The sequence below is a fragment of the Rhagoletis zephyria genome, unplaced genomic scaffold, assembly GCF_001687245.7.
Source record: "Rhagoletis zephyria isolate East Lansing unplaced genomic scaffold, Rhagoletis_zephyria_1.1 Rzeph_scaffold_01029, whole genome shotgun sequence".
Classification (NCBI taxonomy): Eukaryota; Metazoa; Arthropoda; class Insecta; order Diptera; family Tephritidae; genus Rhagoletis; species Rhagoletis zephyria.
The window spans coordinates 16,834-39,795 of record NW_016158113.1 but is presented as its reverse complement, the minus strand read 5'-3'; the positions used below and the strand labels follow the sequence as shown (position 1 = coordinate 39,795).

The window sequence follows — 22,962 nt, the reverse complement described above, 5'->3', positions numbered from 1 at the left end:
GATATAATTCAAGCCTCAAAAAAATTGTTAATCAATTAGTTGCAAAACTTTTGAGTTATAGATGTTTTAATTCAAAAAAATATTAAAAACAAGTGAATTTTTTATGTAATTATTAAGAGGGCTAAAATTAATTATGTCACAACTTTTGAAGCACACCATATACTGGTTTGAAATTTTATGTGCAATTAGTACTTATGCGTACACTTCATATTTATGTAGTTGTCATTTTAAAAACTTTCTAAGTATTTATTGTATTCTACAAACAATTACGAATAATTTGATACCTTAGCAAGAGGTGTGCTTTCATAAGAAACCAACTTTTAAAGATAAAATATTCTGCGACCTTGAGCATAATTTTTATTCCAAAAACATCTAAGTTAATTTAAGGCAAATTGGGAAAATACGTCGAAACGATCTAAATTATGTACCTGTAAAATGCTTCAAAAAATGTTTTCTAGAAGTGTGTAAATACCCTGATTTACTACCTTTAATTATGCTCCTTCTTTTAGTCGGAATATTTCGGGCGTGGTATCAAATCAACTTTTTTCGACAAAGGTTCTGATATTTGCTCTTACTTAATTGGAACCTTCTAAATTCAATGACATCCCCCAATTGGCTCCACTTTTCGGGATAGCCGTGTGAAAAAACTTCAAAACTGAGGGAGTTATTTATACAATAGTTAAAATTTAATCAAAATTTCAAGTACCGTTACCTCGAAAACCGCAGCCAATCTGGTAAAACGGGGGATGCGATTGAATTTAGAACGTACCAATTAAGTGAATTCAATTTTCAAAATCCTTGATCAAAATTTACAACTTGCACAGTAATTTCAACCAAGCTTAATTCTTTTGTTTTCTATTTCAGCGATCTAAATGTTTACTCCTCGTCTAACTTTTTAAGTACTTGATGAAAATGAATTACACATATATTCATCGATTTATTAAGAGATAACGAATAGAGTCATATATCAAACATATGTAGGTGTTCCCACAAATTAAAAAATTAAACTTTTTGTTTTGAAAATGTACCTGTTTTTTAGATTTGCCCATGCATGTGCATATGTAGGTTATAGAATACATATTTAAATTAGTACAGATATCTACAACTCCATCGTTCATGATCTGGACAATTTTATACTAATTGGAATAGGTAGCTCCTTTAATAGAACATGTAGCGTAAATATTTAATTTTAGCAGTATATGCCTAAAATGAATTGTTAAACAATACAACCCTGTAGTTGAAATCGTTAATTTACAGTGCCAAACTGGTAGCTAATACTACTTTTCCTACATTTAGTTGAACAGTGCCAAATTGGTCGCTAATTTATCAAACTAAAACCTACAATTTGATATTATTTAAGTCTTGTGTAAATAATTTAATTTTTGTGTAAATAATTTAATTTGTTTAAATTTTATACATTTATCTATTAAACAATCCACGCTCAAAAACTTTTTCAATAAACTGTATTATATTGTCTGCATAATTAATTTATAAAGATCAATTCTTCTAGATATGACTTATTTACAATATAGCCATCATATTTTCAAAGTGTATCTAAAAACGCTACGACCAACCAAGTTAATAATAATGACCGAATACGTATGACTCCCTGCAGGGTATAGATCACACATTTTTGCACGCTCTCACCAGGCATATCTGTGTTGACAAACAAAGAGCATGGTGCAGAGATTTAATAGTCATTTCACGGTGGAGCACAGCAACGAAACAAGCAGGCAGAAGAGGACAGACAAGCAGACCAAAATAGATTTGCAACTTGCAATTTGCAAATTGGCGTTCAATTGAATTGTTCGGTACCCATTCGTAGTGGATTCAAAGCACAAAGCAAGTTAAGCGAGAAAGGAACAATAAGGGCCAACAACAAAAATAACCATAGTGACTGGTACGCAACAACAACCACTTTGGATTTATTACCTCGTTGGATCTGTCCCTTACTGCTTCTACCATATATGTATGTATATCGCTTTGCTAGCTTGAACACCACCATCATAGCCATCATGCGATGCCCGCCGGACAAGCCATACCTTCACTGAATTTATGGTGTTCATAGCAACGCATATCACGTTCAATGCATGTAAGCATTCAATCCCAGTAGTTACATGCATACAATCATATGTACATATGTATGCATGTACGTGAGTTTATGTTCATCAACCACTTCGCATGCCACAGTCAAAACATCGTCGTCTTCTGCCATGTCCGTGCGGCCCCTCCTTCACATGGGAATAAGACTAATCGTGTCTATCAAATCACTTACCAGTTGTACACACAAAGTTGTGAATTGACAAGTGCTTACGAGAACACCCAGCCCCCAATACCAATTTGACATAAGTATGTTTACATGCATATTTGTATGTATGTATGCACATATGGATATGTATCTACTACATATGTACATACATACACGATACATGTAATAGCATATATACGTATGTAAGTATGTATATTTATTAATCTGTATTGTACCATGTATTTACATACATATGTACTAGGGATGTCGCGAATATTTGCATTCGCATTCGTTATGCGAATGATTCCTATCATTTTACACATTCGCTTTCGCATCCAATGATACGAATGTTTTGCGAATGCGAATGTGTACATGGGCAGAGAGTCCACTCTAATATTGTTGAAATGGCTCTAAGTCTGTCTAAGCAGGGTGCGGACAATAACCGGCTTTTAGCTTCAGGCGCTTAACGGTTAAGTAGTATATCAAGCAACATAGATGGGCCTGCAATAAGTACTGCTAAAAGTCTTATAAGCAACCTAGAAATAATTTTGGATTCCTCCAGCGAAAGCGAGGGCTCGGATGTAGAATCTGGAGACATTAAAAAATGTGAAATTAAAGCTCAATTGAAGGCCTTTACTAAAGAAAAACGAGCTCGTTGAAAATCTTCTCGATTGGTGGTTCCAGGTGAGCAATTGTTCAGTGCAGCCGCCCTTATATAGGAGCCTCTAAGAAATCGCCTCATGGGAGAAAAGGCAGCAAAATTACTTTTTTTGAAATATAATATGCCCTTTTGAACTTTGACTTCTAGATTAAGACACTGTATAGGTTAAGCATTCGTTCAATGTTCCAATAATTTCGAAATTTTTTAATTAATAAAAATGATGTCTTAAGTTTATTATAGCTTTTTTAATGTTATTCCTAACATTCGAATTCGCATTCGCATTCGCATTTGTGAAAAATATGACATTCGAAACATCCCTGATATGTACGTATGTATATGTATGTACATATACTTGCTATTTGTAGCAATTGAACTGAAATTCAGCTAAGCTTAACCGAGCCAACTCAATCCAAACATATTCAACAACCAACCAGAAAGCCATACAACAACACTCCAAAGCTTAAAGCGAAACAAAACGTATTGAACAGATTTGCGATATTGTAGTGCGCACAGTGGAAACTTTAATTTTGATATTCACATTATTAGTCAAAATTTTTACTTGATAACTATTGGCCAATAATACATGTGAAACTTTTTGTGTGCTTTTACATTTAGTCACAACTTTACTTTTTAACTTAACCTCCACTTGAGAGCCAAAACATTCTCACCAAAAATTGATTTTTTTTTCGTAACGAAAGTAATGTACGAGTAGTTATCAAATCGAGAAAAAGCTAGTTGGCAAATTGTTTTCGAATGTACTTGATAATTATACAAAAAATGGTTTCTTCTTAGACTTGCTAAGCGGGGCTTTAGGTTACTCCTTTATGAATTCTGGTATGAAAAGTAGATAAGTATTTGAGATCTTTAAATCTATTGAATTATATATTTAACGAAAACACACAACCAGAACATATATAATTTTGAAATTGTATAATTTCCTGTTCTTTTTTGACGTTTAGCTCAAATAATTCGATTCATACCGAATGAAATTTAGTCTAAGCCAAATATTTGGCTCCACTTTTGGTTATTGAGCAAATCAGGAATAGCGTCGATTTTTAGCATTTCTTTTTACACATGTTTGTCCATTTTTTTTTTTTTTGTAGGGAAGAAAATGCGTAATACCCTTTTTATTACTGTACCACTATGTAGTATATACAGGATACCTATTAACTGCAATTTTATTTCTTCTTTTTCAAGCGCAAAGATCAACAAATAAGTGTCCACAAAGAATAGCTGGTAAAATCTAGAAACGAAAATTTTGAGAGGAAACCATTTTTAAACTTGAAAAGGTTGAAAAATACAATATGCTTAACTTAATAACGTTTTCAAAAAAATCGTTGGAGAATTTAAGAATTTCCATAAATATGCAGTTTTTTCATTAACACAATATTAATTTAAGTTTGTCCTAACTCGATTTCAGCGGTTTTTCCATTACAGTGAGGATATGCGAGTTTATATTTTATGTAATAATTATTCTAAGAAATTTTGTATTTTCTTTTTATTGAAGGAAACACTCCAACTCCCTGTAAACAAATTTATTTGTGTTTAAAAGCAAGCACATATCGATGGCTGAGTGGAAGATTCACCTACCTCGGCAGCCAGTTGAAGAAGAACGCCCTACTTCAGAATTTGATTGAAAAACCTTCTGGCTCAGAATTCGGTTCAAAACCGTCCTATCTCAAACGAAAATACATTGAAAATATGCTGAGATAGGGCGTTTTTGAACCGAGTTCTGAGATAGGGCGTTTTTTAATAAAAATCTAAAATGACGCGTTCTTCAACCAAATTCTGAGATAGGGCGATTTTCAATCAAATTCTAAAATAGGGCGTTCTTTAACCAAATTCTGAGATAGGGCGTTTTCGAACTGGCTGCCGAGAATCTATTGTAAAATGGTCAACGACTTCGATAATCGGCCAAATGTTTTTTCGGCTTCAGAAAAAGTCTCAGCCTCCCTTGGGCTCTACTAATTATTGCTTCAATGTGTTAAAATTATTAATGTAAGCAGGGGCCCCTTTTGTATAACCCAAAAACGTAGAGAAAGCTTCTATGGGCCTGTTGGCGAGGCTGACTAGTATGGAATCATGATACTCTGCTAAAAAGATTTTTAAGCGCTTATAAAACGAAACTTTAACAAACTACGGTGCCCACGAACATAATGGAAAGAACAAGTACATAAGGACCTATTCACACTTTGTGCGAATAACTGGCGGAAATCGATATACGTTTGTGCCCTATAAGATTGTTCTCTCGAAGCTAACTGAATTGTGTTCGAACTGCCTCGAAAACGGTGAATCAATGTTTAATTTGATTGGGCCCGATGGCAGAGATCTCCTGTGATAGAACGGAACCAAGTAACTGGGTTTTTGTAAAGTGGAGAAAATTAAGGTTTTGTATAGCTAGCGTTTGTTTTTTCCATATATTTTGCTTTATGGCTGCAAGAAACAGCATAGAAACGAAGGGACGGAGGTGTCTAAAAGACTGTTTTTTCAAGAGTCCGAAAATAGAAAGTGCAACAAAATCAAGCAACTACTAGTTAGATATTTGCTTCTGTTCTATTACGGGAGAGATGTGGTAAGAAGTAAACCGAATGAACGGCCAGTCAAGTCAACTGGTTAAGTCGTCGTGCTACAGTGCGAGTACTTATTTATCTTATTCCCTCGCAGTTTGGAATCTGTCTTGAAAACATAGCTGTTCCAAAATCCAATCCTCGCACTTAGTGAGTTTATCGGCCTTTCACTTTCTTTCTTCCTTTTTGAAGACCCTGCGAATTTGAATTTTCAACCGAATTTCGGAGCAGTTTGCCTAATAGACAAATTTTTGGTCACTTAAAAGCTAAGATTCGCCCCTTAACCTCTGCGCTAAAACACATTATTTGCAACACTGATGCGTTTTTTTTGGCACGGGGTGTATTTTCTAGTAGTGTTTAATGTTTTTGTGTTTAAATAGGCTACTTTGGTTTCCATATCCTCATATTTAAGAAATACTAGACCTGCAAGAAAACTAATTCTAAACAAATTCACGTTTTTTATCAATATTACCCCACTGTAAAACACGGTGATGGGGTCGAGGCAAAAACTGAGTGCTCAATTTGTAATCATTCGATTGAGTGCTCATAGCGGTTAGCAAAGCTGCTAATAGCTGCCGCTGTTGTAATAGTAATAATGCGCGTAATTCGATAAATCGTAAACGCTACTTGAATGAAACATGATTACGATTTATGATATGCCAATGAATATTGCTATTGCTCCTACTCATGACTGTTGCTGTTGTTGGAATTGCTTCTGGGGTTGGTATTATTCCAGCTAATACTCGTNGGCTGTTTCTTTGCGTCACGCGCAGGCGCGCCGTCAGGTTTCTAAGCCGCGTGAATGAAAGTTAAATGGAAATTTCAACGACTGCTATACTAAGGAAAAATTCGCAGCGTAATTCTAATTTTGAATTGTATTGAATGAGATGAATCATTAATAATATTTTACAGACACAAACACAATTTCAAGTGCAGCTGAATCCAAATAAATTTTTTTCTTTTAATTTAGCTGTCTTAAATTTTGCCGCCCCTTAATTCTGCCGCCCTAGGCTTCAGCCTATGTTGCCTGTACGATAAATCCGCCACTGCGTACGGCAAAGGAGAGGAATTCGCTTTTAATGCTGTCGACACGAAGGCAACCGACGGGCGTCCATGTAATCAAACGACTATACGAACAAGCGACCACCCGCCTGTCTAACTAAAATAACAGTTAAACGATACATAACAACCAANTCGGCAAAGGAGAGGAATTCGCTTTTAATGCTGTCGACACGAAGGCAACCGACGGGCGTCCATGTAATCAAACGACTATACGACCAAGCGACCACCCGCCTGTCTAACTAAAATAACAGTTAAACGATACATAACAACCAACTTTGGCGACTAACAAACAGACCGACGAATTGCCGAAAGCTTAAACGAGCGAATGCGCATCAAGAGCGTGCATGGCTATGATGGAGCAAAAAAGGCTATATAACGATGGGGACGACTGACGGCGATGCTGCGGTTGTGTTCACAGATACCAACAATATGCTATCATTATTCTCCGCTTTGTCGTATTGACTCCAACAAATATGGAGTTGATGTTGGGTTGTTGTAGACGAGGATAGCACGGAATTGGTGGTGGTTTGAATATTCAAGTGAATGTAAAAATGTATATATAGGTATCTATGTATGAATGTAAATATATAACTGCAGCTTCATACATTAACGCCCATAGGGTGATCCATATGCGACGACTTGTTCAAAATAAGCTTTTTATGCAAATACTCAGCAAAAAGTTTTAAATCCTAAATATTGAATTTTTTTTCAAAATTTGTACCCATATTTTCACAAATGTATGTATGTATGTACATATGTACATTCGAGATAATCCCCAGATTACCCATACCTGTGAGATATAAATTGGTTGCTGGAAAAATGGAGCAGGCCTAGGTGCTTAGCTAATATCGTTAATTAATAAAAACACTGATGAAATTTTAGAGCTTAACACCGAACATATACCATGTTTATACGAACACATAACACGCTTTTACTGGTTCCCCATAGTTTCAAAACACATTCTTAAACACATTTTCAAACCGTCTTGAAAGTTGTAATCGTTTTACTTCAGACCAATTTTCAAATCAGTCGTTACAGTTTCCATTCGGTTACAAAGAATGTATAAACACAGTAGAATTGTAAAACGGCAGGAAAATCAGCTGTTCGTTGCAAGTATGCATTTTATCAGCGATGCCACAGAATTATTTAGTTCGCGAACTTTAAATACATATCGCTAATTAAAGCTGGGTGCGAGTTGACCTAAATTTTAGTACGTAACTTATATTCCACTAGAAGTTTCCAGCACTGCTACAATTTAGGAAGCCAATTGCTAAAACTCTGCGAGTTCATCTGACTACCTAAATTGTTTGGGCATAAGTAAAAATAGGGCCCGTTTTGCTAGAAAAAAAGAAAAAGTAGATGTGGTGTTTTTTTAGGTTTTCTCGAAATATATACATATTGCAGCATAGGTATTTCAATTGCCTTTCTAACCATATCTACATTTTGAAAATCGGTTGAATAATTTTCGAAATATAAGATTTTGAAAGTATTGAAAATTCCATTTTTACCCCTCTCTGGCACGGGCCCTATTAATTTGCACCAAACAAATTTTTCTCCTTTAGAATCCGTGGAAAAAGGCGGAACAAGTGCAGAATACGTACATTTCGCTTGTTTGAACTTCAATAACATCAGTAATTATTATTTCCCCAAAAAAAAACCATTGCCGTTATGATACGTATTCTGCACTGAACCAAAAAACCATATCTGGATCAAAGAAAAACTTTCCTTATTTTAAAGTCGAAAATTCTCCTGAATGAGTAAAAAATTCTCCCGAATGAGTAATTTTTCTTTGGAATGTGTAAAAACGTACACGAAAATATGGAACCGTGGATGTAATCTATAATTTTGAAGGAATTTTGGGCATAAAAAGAGGGAACAAATGCACAATACCTACAAATCTCGAATTAAAAAAAGGATCGATAGAGACCATTGAGGTGAACATAACGGTATATTTATTTTTTTGGGAAACAACAACTACAACAATTATTAAAGGTCAAAGTACAAATTAAGCATTTTCTTAAATTAATATTTCTCGAAAACCTCTTCAAGGAATTGGACAATTTTGATGTCATTTGATAGAGAATTTAATTGGTAAAGAATAGGGCCCGTTAAGCTAGAAATCAAAATGAAGAAAAACGGGAACGAAATAGCACTAAAGAAGTCGGTTCCTCTTTTTGGCATAAATGTAGAATACCTACAATTCTCAAATTAAAAAAAATCATATTGAGATCGATGGAGATCATTGAGGTGAACGTAACGATATATATATTTTTTTTGGGAAACAACAACTACAACAATCATTAAAAGTTAAAGTTCAAATTAAGCATGTTTTTTGATTAATATTTCTCGAGAACCCCTCCAAGGATTTGGATTTGATGTCATTTGATAGAGAATTTAATTCTCTTTAATTTGATATACATATTTATACATATACCTTTTTATAGTTTTCACAAAAATCGAATTAATGTGGACAAAAAGTATACAGGGTTTTTGTGTATAAACTTCTTTTTGCGTAGGCGGCCTTCGGCCGCACTTATGGATTATAACCCTCACAAAGTAGAATTCCACATTAATTATATTTTTGTGAATACTATAAAAGATATATGTATAAATATGTATATCAAATTAAAGAGACTTTGAACATCGAATTCGCCGGTTCGATCCCTGCTGAAGTCTAGAAAAAAGAAGTCTGATGAAGAGATGTGCTGATCTCCGAAATAGCTGCTATAACTTCTACCGCTTAGACTTTGTTGCTTTTTCAATTTTTCCTAATAAACAATCGTGGTACAAAGCTCAATAAAAATATTAAAAATAAAATGTAAATAAGCCACAATAACATTGACAAATTAGCATAAAATAACTTACATTTTAAATTACTCTTAGTTAAACAAAAAAAAAGGCTTTATGAACTGAAACACAAATTAGTACCTCTAGTTTATTTCTTGTTTTATTCAAACTGATTTGGGAAAATATTAATTTCCATATAAGCTAAGGCGACTGGAACGCAAAGGACAGATGAAACCATTTGTTTTAAATAAGGAAACACTGCGTCTTCATCGTACCCTTTTATCTTAAGAATTTACTTATAAAAAAACCGAAAGAGAAATTTTAAGTTATTCGTTCAAATCGGAAATTTCTAAAAATCTGTAATTCGTAGGATTGAGAGGATTTGTGCTCAAAACTTATGTGAAATAATTTGTGAGCCCAGTAGACTAACATCTTTGCTGTCGCGAACACAGCGGGTGAAAAATTAATTTTTAGAATTTGAATGCATAAATTAAATGATTTCCGTACAATGCGATTCGCTGCTCTCTGCTCCATGTGAGGAACTCTTGACAACTATTCTTGAACGACAAATGCAGCCCAGTCCGCCACGTCCAGCATGTTATAGAACAGAGCTAACGGCCACCGGTTTGTGACCCGTTTGCACGTGTAACCTCTAACCATCTGATCCATGGTGTCTACTCCGGTTGTATATGTATACATTGTAGTCCAAAATTTGAAATGGCTTCTTCGATGGCTTCGATGAGTCGACGGCGGAATTGTAATGTTCGGTTGAGATGAGGACCACAACTTTTTTGTTTTTCGGCACGTATGAGCATGGGCCGATATTATTATTGTGGTAACCGAATACTGTGCTAAATACATCTCATATTGGATCCAACTTGTCCTTCAATATGCAGGCTTCCTTTTTGCGCATGGTTCCTACAAACGTTTTTCCCAAAGCCGTGGCCAAATCAAAAGACGAGAACAAATTATCGGCATATATTGTTCATCCAGAACCGGTGTACTTTTCGACCAATTTGAAAACAACGTTCTCGCCTTGATTTTCCGCACGCGTTTTATTTGTCTGTGTTCCAATATATATTATTCCTTTCAGTGGGTATTGACTTAATTTCGTATTTTGCTGGTTTCTATAGAATATACTGGGTAAAGCGCGTGCGTTTTCGGCACGACAAAAATTGTGCATCAATTATTTTCTGGGCCAGCTTGCCATCCTTTGAACGGTGTTTTATAATCGAGCTCGCCGAACGTGGCTCCTCGTTCATATCAACGGCTTTGGTGGCAGCTGCAGTGCCTTCACGCAGATCTTCGAACTCCTCATCATCGTCATATGGAGACTCGGTTTCTTTAACGGTCTCTATCTAAGCATCGGGAGCCGCATTTTCTAACGTCAATACATAATCCGGATCCGTGGCGTCGTCGCCTTCGAAAGCATTGATTTCCTCGACATCTCCATCCAAAATAAACGATGGGTTATAACTTCTTCGAAACAAAAAATGTTTCTTATCTAATAACTGTTATGGAGCAAGGTTTTTACGATAAAATATATAAGTGTTATGTCCGTGGCCAAAACATGTTTAAATCGCCTGCTCCAGCAATCATCCCACACATAGGTCTGTACAGACCTGCTTGGTCCGTTTGAGTCATTTAGTTTACAAACACAAACACAAAAGCGGTCAGATTTTTTGCCCAATGTGCTCGCCGCAGCCGCTTCTAGGAAATCATGGACGGATTCGCCTCTAACACGGTCTGCACAGACCTGGTTGAACCTCCTAAGGTTAATCTCACCAACTAAATAGTGCTACTATATAAACATGTAAGAGAAGCAACCAAGCAAGCGGCGTTTCCCCTTAGCATTAGAGGCTACCAAGAGATTCAACAAAATCTATATTACTGCCGTACCTAATTTAGAGCGGTAAGCGTTGCGTTTTGTATTGTCAACGAGTGTCAGCGCGCGCTATCCCCAAATCAACGCGCGTCAATTTTTTACGTTTTCTCATTTCCCCTCGTTTTTATTCTCGTTTCCTCTTTCATTTTTTTGTCCTCTCCCTTTCTTTCCGTCTTCTGCATACAACTTCAACACGTAAACCCTGTCAAAAACGAAAATTCCATTTGCTCGGCGCTAGCGCTGAGTTATTGTGGTATGCTTCATACAAATTGTATTGTCATGAGGATTTTTGACAGTTCCTTGGCGCTTGACGCTGTGACCGGGATTTGGGTTATGTAAAACAAAATTTCTGAAATCATGATCGAATTTATACTCCAGAAGAATATAAGCACTTCCAGGAACACAATGAAAACGACGAGCTACGGACCACAGCTGTCAAATTATTTTCCCACGTATTCTTATGTAGATAATTATTTTGGGGACGACAAGGCACGTGGTTGTGGCCAGATTAGATCCAGCGCCAGATAACGATCTTCCTCTTCTTTTACTTCAAACTCGTACAAATTCATCGACAAAGTGTTTATATAATGAAGATAACAAATTGGAAGCTTTGGCCCGTAGCTCGTCGTTTTAAATGTGTTCAGCACTTGAAGCTAATCCGATAAACTGATGTTACTGATTTTAGAAATTGGTGGCCCGATTACTATAAAAAGCGTGTATCACTCGAGGTGCCGGTTCCAAGAACCAAACTTTTTTGTGTCAAATTATACGCAGTTCATGTATGAAAGAAATCTGGCGAAGTATTGGAATTCTATTACCACCTCACATACATACATACATGAAAAATCACAAATGCTGAAAAATAGGATTTAGAACAGTTCTGATGTTGTATTTTTCCCCTGTTTTGAATAAATATTTAGGGTATTCACAAGTTTTCATAAGCGTCGTAAAATTTTTCAATGTAAAATAACTGTTGAAATGATTTTAGGGGATTCCACGAATCCACAGTTTAAGAAATAGTTATTTATATATTTTCTATCGGTGTAGCAACATTTTGGGTAATTACACATTCTCTATAAGCATTTTAGCCGTTATTTTACATTGAAAAATTTGTACGACTGTATGAAATTGCGACGCTTGCGACATCTTTTGAATACCCTTCCTACAAAAACCTTACAAGTCCATCCCACCTTTTTATCTGTTATGGGAAGTCCTTTTTATTTTCAGTAAAACGACCATTAAAAATACATTGCCTCTATCCAAGTAGTTTCAGCGTTAAAAAGTTTTAATTAATTATCTCGAAACGCAGACTTTGAACTTGTGCGGTTGTCGTACTCACTGATTCAATTTGTTTGTATGGGAAAAATAAGCAACACAACTTTCATAAAAACTTAAATAAACGAAAGGGAAATAGCCAAAGAATGTACATATTTACTGGTGTAAAGTAAATCTTATGCCTCTAAATCTTAAGAAATGTAAAGTAATGTGCTTCTCGCGAAGAGCTGTTCTGCCAGTTTCTTATATAATAGGTAACCATAACCTGGAACAGGTATACAATTTTGTGGACCTTGGTATCACAATGGATCCTAAGCTTAATTTTAATCTTCACATTAATGTGACAGTCAACAAGGCTAAAGGTGTACTTGCATTTGTGAAACGATGGTCAAAAGAATTTAGTGACCCTTATATCACTAAAACCCTGTTTACAACATTAGTTAGGCCGATTCTGGAATACGGCTCGGTGGTTTGGAATCCAAGGTATCAAATTTACTCAGACAAGATAGAATCAATTCAAAAACAATTCCTACTTTTTGCTTTAAGAAATTTCCGATGGGATTCTCAATATAGTCTTCCACCTTATACGAGTCGCTTAAAACTTATTAACCTTCCTACACTTGCCAGTCGCAGGGAAATGCTTGGTATAATTTTTATGGTTAAATTACTGACAGGCTCAATTTCAAGTCCGTCTCTTCTGGCTGATGTAAGCTTTAATGTTCCGTCACGCGTATCAAGACACTTTTGTCCCATATTTCTGAAAGCTTGTAAAACCAATTTTGAATTGCACGACCCACTCCGTTGCTTATGCCAGGATTTTAACTCTCATTCCAGCACGTTTGATATATCAGATCCGCTTTTCAGCATTAAGAAAGCGATACTCTCCTCTCTCAATAAGTGAATTATTGACATAAATACATAAAATCAGCTGATGAATTTAGTTCTGTAGCTGAACAGTTTTAGATCTCGACACTTAACAAACTCCTGCCTATCGTGACTCGGCACAAAAATTTAAAATATTGGTTCCGTACGTCATGCGGACTGCGCCCCTCGTGCGGATGGGCGGGAATGGAGGGTAAAAACCGTTGGGATATTATTATTATTATTATTATGTATTTTTTCTAGTGAGCTACTGGTGACCGGTGCAATTATGAAATTTTCACCCCAGTCGGCATCCGAAGGCAAAGGGGCCTCCATGGACATATAATATGAAGGATAAACAATATACTTTTTACAAGTCTAGTTTCCTGCGGCATACAGCTAGTGCTCATTGTCCTTATCGTTTCAACACACTTTCTAATTTGGGTGCTTTGTTAAGAACTTTTGCGTGTAATGCGTACCAGCGACTACCAAAGCTACAAAGCATTTTCTCTGCATGTTTTTTAAAATGTATCCGCGCTGATCTCACAAACTAATATACTATTTATTAGAAATTTTATTTTTTTATCAACGTAGTCTACTAGTTTCTCGTTTAACGTTTACATTTCACTAAATGTAAAGACAGTAATTCTCTGCAAATATGTATCGTGTGTCATAAGGCGTCTCTCCGCATGGCGGAAACTAGTTGGGCACATCTGCGTTCACTCTGCTCAGGTACGAGTTTAGCCTGCCGCAGTATCCAGAGCGAAGTTGGGCTATTGTGGTGCGAGTCTCCCGAGGCAGACAAAAGTCTGTCGCGTACACGTCAGGTGATTGTATACACAAAACGGCATCCACAGGTCCGAAGTCGATGTAGGTTAGATTAGGTTGGGCGGCATGAGGATTTTTTTAATTATCCCCGTTCCCCTGTAAAGCACTTGGTGCTTAGCAAAAAAGTGCATAGGCTTCGCATAGGACCGCTTTGAGGTCATCGAGATCGTCGAAGAAATAGCTTCCAAGAGCTTTTCCCCCGTTTTGACAGAACTGGGCAATAGCAGAGACGATGTGGGGTGGTTTCCTCTTCGTCTTCCATGCGTGTAATCCGATCAGACAATGTGCGGTGAAAACTCCAGTCACTTTGCGAATGTCCTGCCTCCTTAGATTAAGTAGAGACTTGGTGCGTTGGGCGTTCGTGGCAGGCCAGAGTGTTTTGGCAATGTGACAGGTCGCTTCTATTCGCCATCTTTCATTGGCAGCTTCTATGAAATTTGCATTCAGTAGATATTTGCATGTTTGAAAAGGGATGCCGAGAGTATCTCTTATGTCTGTATCATGCAATGCCATTCCATGGCGCGCGAGTTCTTCAGCCTTGCAGTTTCCCTGAATGTCGCAATGATCAGGTAGGTCGAGACCGACTCCTCGACGCCGTATATATACCTCCTGTAGTGCTTTGGCGAGGGCTCTGCTAGAAGTAGGTGTATATTCGGATGCCTGCTTCTGTGGCATCCTACTAGGATGTGTATAGTATTATGCTCCTTTATGGAGAGCATCTGAGCCGCGTTGTGTAGGTGTTGTTGTGGCGCCATCAGCAGGCAGTAGTAAATTCGTCGAAACAAGTGAAAAAGTAGGTTGTGGAGTTAGAGCTTTAGTTTTGATGTAGCAATACTTTTTATTGTTATCGATTTTATTGTAGCATATCGAACATTTGCCTATATTAAACGACCATTTGTGACAACTCCCGCTAAAAGTGCATATATGGAAATTTAAAAATCTTTCATTTGTGGAAATAGCTGATCTCGCCTTATAGCTTTTTTTATTTTTAGCGCCGGGCGCTTAAAAAGGGATTGTTTGATTATTCGATTAATATGAGTTATAATAAATTTATTAATAGCGGGAAATGTGTTAATACAAATATTTTTTAAAAGTATGCGTATTAAAAAAAAAATTACATCACTATTATATATGTATGTAAGTAATTTTTGTTATTTATTATTACCCCGAATAACTGTGTTACAAAAAGATGTAATTTTTAGAATAAAAGATTTGTTAAGTCGATTTCATGAATTTTATTTAAAAAAATTATGCGATTTTTGGCGATATTTTTCAGAAATTGCGCATTTTTTTAACAATCTGGACACCCTGTTCACTAGTTTTGCCGATGTCAAAGGACAGCAAAAGCAAATTTGGCCGCAAAAAGGTTAGTAAAGACATTGGTCCAGCTTGGGGGATCAGTAAGTGGCTTTAATTGTTTCATTTGGCCTTTTACAGCTATTAGGGCTATTCACACCGATTTCGTTACTTCTTCAGTTCGGTAGTTGACTGTGAAGGAACGTTTAACTTAATTATTTTTAATCTGACAAATTATTTACCTGAATTTTAAAAGGTAAAAATACAAAGCATCAGTCTATTTTATTTATTATTTTTCCAGCAAATATCAGCAAATGGAAGAATGGTAAATTTTTTGGAGCAATATGCTTAGAAAGAGTTAAATAGCGATGTAAAGAATATTACTAAAATAGACTAGTTGCTTCGCTTTTTTAATTTTTTTTCTTTTCTGATTGCTTTTTTTAAGTCGCAAAACACTTGCTCTGTAGCAAAAACTAGTGATAATTATTGAAAACTATCTGATTAGCAACAAACCTGTTGAAATGCCAATTAGCTGCTTGCAATTTTCCCGACTATCGGTCAATTTGCCAGGCTTGCCACCTTGGCGCTCGTTACTTGGCACTTTCGCTTTTTTTATAAAAACCAAATGTATATGTGTATATGCCCAGCAAAAAATCGGNACAAAAGCTAGTGATAATTATTGAAAACTATCTGATTAGCAACAAACCTGTTGAAATGCCAATTAGCTGCTTGCAATTTTTCCGACTATCGGTCAATTTGCCAGGCTTGCCACCTTGGCGCTCGTTACTTGGCACTTTCGCCTTTTTTATAAAAACCAAATGTATATGTGTATATGCCCAGCAAAAAATCGGTAATCGTAAAGTGTTTTAGAAGGCAGAGCGTTATAATGCCTTCGAATTTTTTCGCTTCTTTTAGGCATTGCCGGTAATTCAAAGTAGAATGTCCTACAATATTTTATTTATTTCGCTTCTTTGTTTCATTTCGGGGAATGCAAAGTAGAATGTCCTGAAATATTTCTTTTTTAATTCGCTTCTTTGCTTCATTTCAGGGAACGCAAAGTAGAATGCTGCATCGTAGTCAGCTGAAAAAGAGAATGAATATCCAAAAATTCTTTTTCTACCGTTAATTTCTGTGGAAATTTGTCTCGCATAAAAATCATGTTCTGATTTATTCAATTTGCAGCGAAGTTGAAGTCAGTCAATGAAGTGAAGTACAAGAGCGAGGAAGTTCAATTTTAAGCTTAATTAAATATGCATGTATGTACATACCGATTTTTAAGTAAAACCTAAATACCTGAGCCCTAACGGGTGGAAGTGCGCACCTCTAACCACTCGGTTACGGCGGCTGCCGTAGAATGAACTTATTGAGCATTTCCTTTTCAATATTATTAGAACTTCATCATCAATGCAAGAGGTTGGAAGAATTTGAGACTTCATATAACGAAAAAAAGATTTTTAAATTTCCATATACATATGCATTTACATAAATGCAATGCTTCTAGTTAGAGCTATTTGGTTGGTTAATTTTAGCAAGGAGGTCAGTCCCAGATCGAAAAATTGCTTTGGTGACAGCCGGGGTTAAAACTACTTTTGATAGTGTTCGCTATGCAAAAAACTTTTACAGGTTGGTACCAATTGTTACCAAATCGTGTTCGTTTGGCCAAAAAATTAGTAGAACTTGCAAGGAGAGAGCACAATTTTAACATTTCATTTGGAGAGGAAGTAGTAAATTCGTGATGGGAAAATTTTGCCAGCAAGAATTTGCAAGCAGGATTGTGGCACCCGGTTGCATTTTTGCTAACAACAATTTGAATCAACAAAATCGCTAAATTTAAAAATGTACAATCTTGCGGCGATTTACTAATGAAGGAATTCTTAATACTTAAGTAAGGAAAATATTCGTTTTTTCAATTAATTTAATTAATTTCAAACATTTGAAAGGTACGTGGCTGAAAAAGCTGTATTCGTAATCGGAACGTGACAGTGACGTCCACAAAGCAATTGAATTGTATGTTGAAGAAAGTCAGAATAAGAAGAAATATACATACGTATAGATTCTGTTTTGTTTTCCACCTGAAATAATTTAAAAATTGTATTATGTTCGAAATGCAACCGTGGACTCCAGCTGGCAGTGAAGCTTGCAAATGTTTGCTAATTCCTGTTCACGCAAAACTTAGTAAGTTTCTCTCTTATGGAGAGTACGATACCTTATTCTCTGCATTTTGTTACTGGCTAATTCTTACTGGCTTTTGCATAGCGAACAGAACTTTTATTTAATTACTTTCCCGTATTCCTGGGACTAAAACGAGTATAACTGTCAAAAATTTAAAATTCGCTAGAGCGTGAGAGTAACACTGAAAAGAACGGGATCGCTTTCTAGTAAAAAAAATGGTAACTTCTGAAAACTTTGACATAACCTCCAAATTTTGGTTTTAAATTTTTGCTTATTTTGTATGTAAACACGCTCAGCTCATACATGTAAATAATCAAAAATACTTTCGAATTCATTAGAATCCTCTTAAACAAGTAAATACTTTTCAGCATGAATTAGCAGAGTGCACTTTTCTTTTGTGTACAATTTGGTCGTCAAACACAGTCAAGGCTGATCGTGGGGGTGTTACTAGAATTCGCCGCGGTTTGTTGTATTTCTTGCCGTCATTGTGAGTATAATTTGTTGTTGTATTTTTTTTTTTTGCTCAATCGATACCACTCACCTTATATAAATTTGCCTTGACTGATAACTTCTGACAGCGAGAGGACCTTATTTATGCTCTTTTCGTCTCAATTGTCAGAGAACCGAGTCAGGATCTATTTCCTGTAAAATCTGACTAATTCTGACTAGTTCGGACTAGTACGGGATTGCAACTAATTTGTAATAATTGTCACAAAATATATTAGTGTTTCTGTTCATGTATCCAAAAAGCTTGCAATTTCCAGCCAACAAAACCCGAAGCCCAAAAAAAAACTTGCAAAGTAGGGGAAATTACACTTCATTTAGAGAGATTTGCTAGTAATAAAAACAGCTGATCGCATGTTCCTGAGTGCAATTGAAACTAAAAGTGAAGGTGCACATTAGCTCTGATCCAGTACTTCATGAACTTACAGGTTTTTACACGAACTTGCAGGCAGTTACAAAAAAAGTTATCCCGTACTCCAAATTCCTCCAAAATCCTGCAAATGAGAGCGATTTTTGGAGAGTTAAGTAGAGAATGAAGTTGCACGATTTTACCCGCTTTTTCTTCGGGTAAAATCATGAAAAGTGTCAAGCGATCACTGGTTGACGTTTTTACAAGAAAAATGCCTTTTTTGTTCCTCTATTTTTCTCGTTACTCACTTTTTACTCTCACTTCAGAGAGTAATTTTGCTGTTTAACATTTTTACAGGCGTTTTCACGAAAAGTATTGGATCAGAGCTAATATGAGTTCGCCTTTTCATCTCTTTGGGAGAGAATTTTCGCTTACTCTCTTGATTTTGATTGTTGGCTGGTGTTGGCTAATTTTGTTATCGAACGCAACTATTGTTTTTATTAGGACATAAACAAAAACTTAATCAGCTGTTCATGAATCTTGCAAATTGTTACTGGTTTTGCGTTCACGTATTTTATTTTTTCCGTTTATAGTTTCAGTTGTAATCGAATTGTGGAGGCACTTAATAATGCTATTAACAGGTCTATTCTGTGCTGGTAATAAAAATAAAATTCCGTAAATAAAATTCCTGTCAATTTTTAAAGCCTTTTCCCATTCTGTAACCGGTAAATTTTAGGTGTGTATAGTAACTTCTCGCCAAATAGAGCGTAAAATTGAGAAGAGAAAACTAACAGAAAAAGTTTTTCAACATAAAACTAGTAAAAACTAGCAAGTGAACAGTTGCTGCACTATTTTGACATTCTGCTGTTAACATTTTACTATTTACAGGTCTATTCTGCACGTTACCGAAGATTTTGTAACCGGAAAATTGTATTACCAAAAAATGTTACCAGTTCTTGTCACCGCGATTCTAGGTACGTTGATAATGCAGTTAAAATATTCAGCAATTCAGCTATGAAGAATTGTGCACATCCTGGCATTGCATATTCCACGAGGCAATCATTTGTTACCAGCTAATGAGATGGTAACAAAATTTACCGGTTACAAGAGTATACAGAATGCGAAAAGGGTTAAAAATTGACAAGAACTTTATTTACCGGCTACAAACTTTTTATTACCAGCGCAGAATAGACCTGTTATAAATCAGTTTTGAACTCTTTGCTTTACACACAAGCACGTAAACAGTCCTGTACATCATTGATATTTTGATTTCCGCTCATTTTACTTTTGTTTATGTGTAACCAATTTAACAAATGCGGCTTTCGACATTTATTCTTGTTCTTCTTCTGCTAATTAAAATTTCTGCTATTAAAAATTTCACTAGCAAGAATTTCAGCTCTCCCGTGTTATTACGCTCTCGATTCAGTGCTCTATTGCCAATTTTTTGGGTATTATACACTTTTCCAGTAAAAATTTGCAGGTTCCAGTACAAATTAGTACTGACTATTTGTTAAGTTACACTCATTTTGTTACCACAATTTCTCATAGTCTCTTCATAGTTGAAGAATATTTTAACCAACGTACCTACAATCGCGGTGACAAAAACTGCTAACATTTTTTGGTAATAAAATTTTTCGGTTACAAAATCTTCGGTAACGTGCAGAGTAGACCTGTAAGGTCCAGTTTCTCAATGTCTGGTTAACACTAACTGCAAGTTAAACTTCGTTATCCACGTGATCGACTCCATAACGTATAGCAGAGAGTTGTAAACGTCGATAACTATGTTTAACAAGTAGTTAGTGTAAACCAGACATTGAGAACCTGACCCTAAGGGTCGGTTTCTCCATCTCTGGTGCATTGGGGGAAGGTTGCTGATTTTTAATTTACAAATCTTAAAATTTCAAGGAAAATACGTTTTCTTTTATTTCTGAAACTTATTTCCGAAATGTGACAGAAAGGTCTTCCTCACATTCTTCGATCATGTTCACACACCGAAATAAAATTTCTCTTTCTAAATTTGACAGCGAATTGCGTGGAAATTTTGGAAATATTCAGCCTCATTGCGTAAGTCGTAAATTAGGCTGAATTGTACGACTGAATTGTACAACATTCAGCCTCATTGCGTAAGTCGTAAATTAGGCTGAATTGTACGACTGAATTGTACAACATTCAGCCTCATTGCGTAAGTCGTAAATTAGGCTGAATTGTACGACTGAATTGTACAACATTCAGCCTCATTGCGTAAGACGTAAATTAGGCTGAATTGTACGACTCGACAACATTAGCATTGTCTACTGTCGTGCTGAAATAAGTAAACGACGAAAATTGTCGAAAACTATGCAGTGCTGCCAAGTTCTTCCGTTTTAATACACTAGTCGAGTGGAAATTTTAGGCAATGACGCTAAATTTTCGATACGATTCGACTCTCGAAAAACGACTTGCATTCGGCACGACTCTCGCAATGAGGCTGATTAGCATTGTCTATTGTCGTGCTGAAATAAGTAAACGACAAAAATTGTCGAAAACTATGCAGTGCTGCCAAGTTCTTCCGTTTTAATACACTAGTCGAGTGGAAATTTTAGGCAATGACGCTAAATTTTCGATACGATTCGACTCTCGAAAAACGACTTGCATTCGGCACGACTCTCGCAATGAGGCTGATTGTCACATCTGATACGCTCTTAAGAAAGCCTTGCATATTCGGATATCTGTTCGGATATTCGTCCATACGAATAAAATCCGGATTATCCGGTTAGATAATATCCGTAAATTTTGCTATCCGAATATTCGATCAATATATGTAAGTCCATTTAGTCATCCGGGTGTCCCAATTTTTTATCAGATATTCGAATATCTCTTTTAAAAATATTAAAAATATTGACGAAACACTGAAGACAAAGGAATCATCTTTGAAAAACAACAGTGAAGGGAACTTCTTTGGCCCTCGTAATCACATCGACCTGTATATAATATTTTCTCTCTATTCAAACAAACTGTCTGATTTACGCAGATCACTTAGTCTAAACGCGTAAATGCTTCGTAAGCTCGTAAACCTTGTAAACTTACTCGACTTTGTACGAAAACCCGGTTTATTTACACTTTACACAGTTACGATTTTTATGCATATATCTGCTAACAAATTTCTGAGATTATTTCGGTTAGATGAGAAAATTCGAGCTATGTACACCCCACACCATTTCAAATTATTTCTACAAGTCAGATCGATATTGGATGTTAATAGTAAATTTAAAGAGCTAAATCATTTTCGTACGTGTTGAAAATTGAAATATAACACTCGCAAGAGCGAAAAATATGTAATAATTTGAACAATAGTATATATGTACATAACAATTATAAAAGATTTGATGTTTTTCTCACTTACCTTGTTTTCATCATTATCACACTGTAAAGAGAAAAACGCGAGTTATCACAGTATTTCATAGTGTATTTAAAATGAAATACTTACGATATTATGCCCCGTCGCAATACTTTTGCATGTGACGCCCGCCTGAAAGTAGAAATTCACAAGTATACATCAAATAATTTTATTAACAAAAAGATTAATTAAAAAAATTGGTTTTAAGCTTATATTGGGCTTTAAAAGAACACCAGCAAAGCTTAAGGTATGAATGCTAAACTAGATTACGAAACTTGTCAGTTTTTTGCAACTGAAGCTCAAAAAGCAAGTGATGATTAAAATTTTAATAATTATTTGGTCCATGAAAATATGTCCGTATGTGTGACAGTATCCAAATTTTTAATATGTAGTTTATTTCTATAAAAAATTACGGAATAGGTTCAAGTTTTCGGTTTTGCGTAAATTTCTCGATTCAAGCTAGATAGCTGTTTTGGTGTTCACAAATCGGGCCAAATTTTTCAATTTCAACTTGAGTGCAAATGAACTGAAACTTCATCTTAAGATTATTGGAATACCGAAGAGGACTTTATTAATGTGGTGTTTATTTTTCCCCGACTCTTGCATCAAAAATAACTTCCACGCTTCAATTTTGCAGATATGAACGGAGTTCGCCAATTATTATTTTTTGGTTAGGACTATTATCTTTTTTGCTGGATATTTTAAAATGAAATAATATACTTTTACATAAATTACAAAATTCAAAAAATATATGTTACTACTGTTAAGTGGCTCATGTCTCTAANTCGATGGTCCTGTCCAATAACGACACAATTCAAAATTCAAAAAATATATGTTACTACTGTTAAGTGGCTCATGTCTCTAATCCTTGTCGAAGCCATGTCTAATCTTTTGTACTTACTTTAGCAATCCTTACTGCTTAATTTAGTAAGGGTTTGAAATGGATTAGACAAGGATTAGAGGCAAGAGCCACTTAACTGTAGTAAGTTTTTGTTTTTTGAATTTTGAATAGTGTCGTTATTGCACAGGACCATCGATATGTACTATATGTATAGTTGCACATTAAAAATGTAGGAGAAATTAAATTGAAA

General features: G+C 35.6%; 1 protein-coding gene across 13 annotated transcripts in view; it reads right to left on the bottom strand.

Moving 5' to 3' along the window:
- tay (tay bridge kinase) overlaps positions 1–22,962 on the bottom strand; it is a 50,260-nt gene that overhangs the window by 22,821 nt on the left and 4,477 nt on the right. For all 13 annotated transcript variants that reach the window (XM_017615527.1, XM_017615525.1, XM_017615526.1 and 10 more), the window contains 2 exons: positions 21,962–22,003; positions 21,878–21,898 (listed from right to left, as the gene is read on the bottom strand). In XM_017615527.1, coding sequence (XP_017471016.1) covers positions 21,878–21,898; positions 21,962–22,003 — 63 coding nt within the window. The remainder of the gene's footprint in view (positions 1–21,877; positions 21,899–21,961; positions 22,004–22,962) is intronic.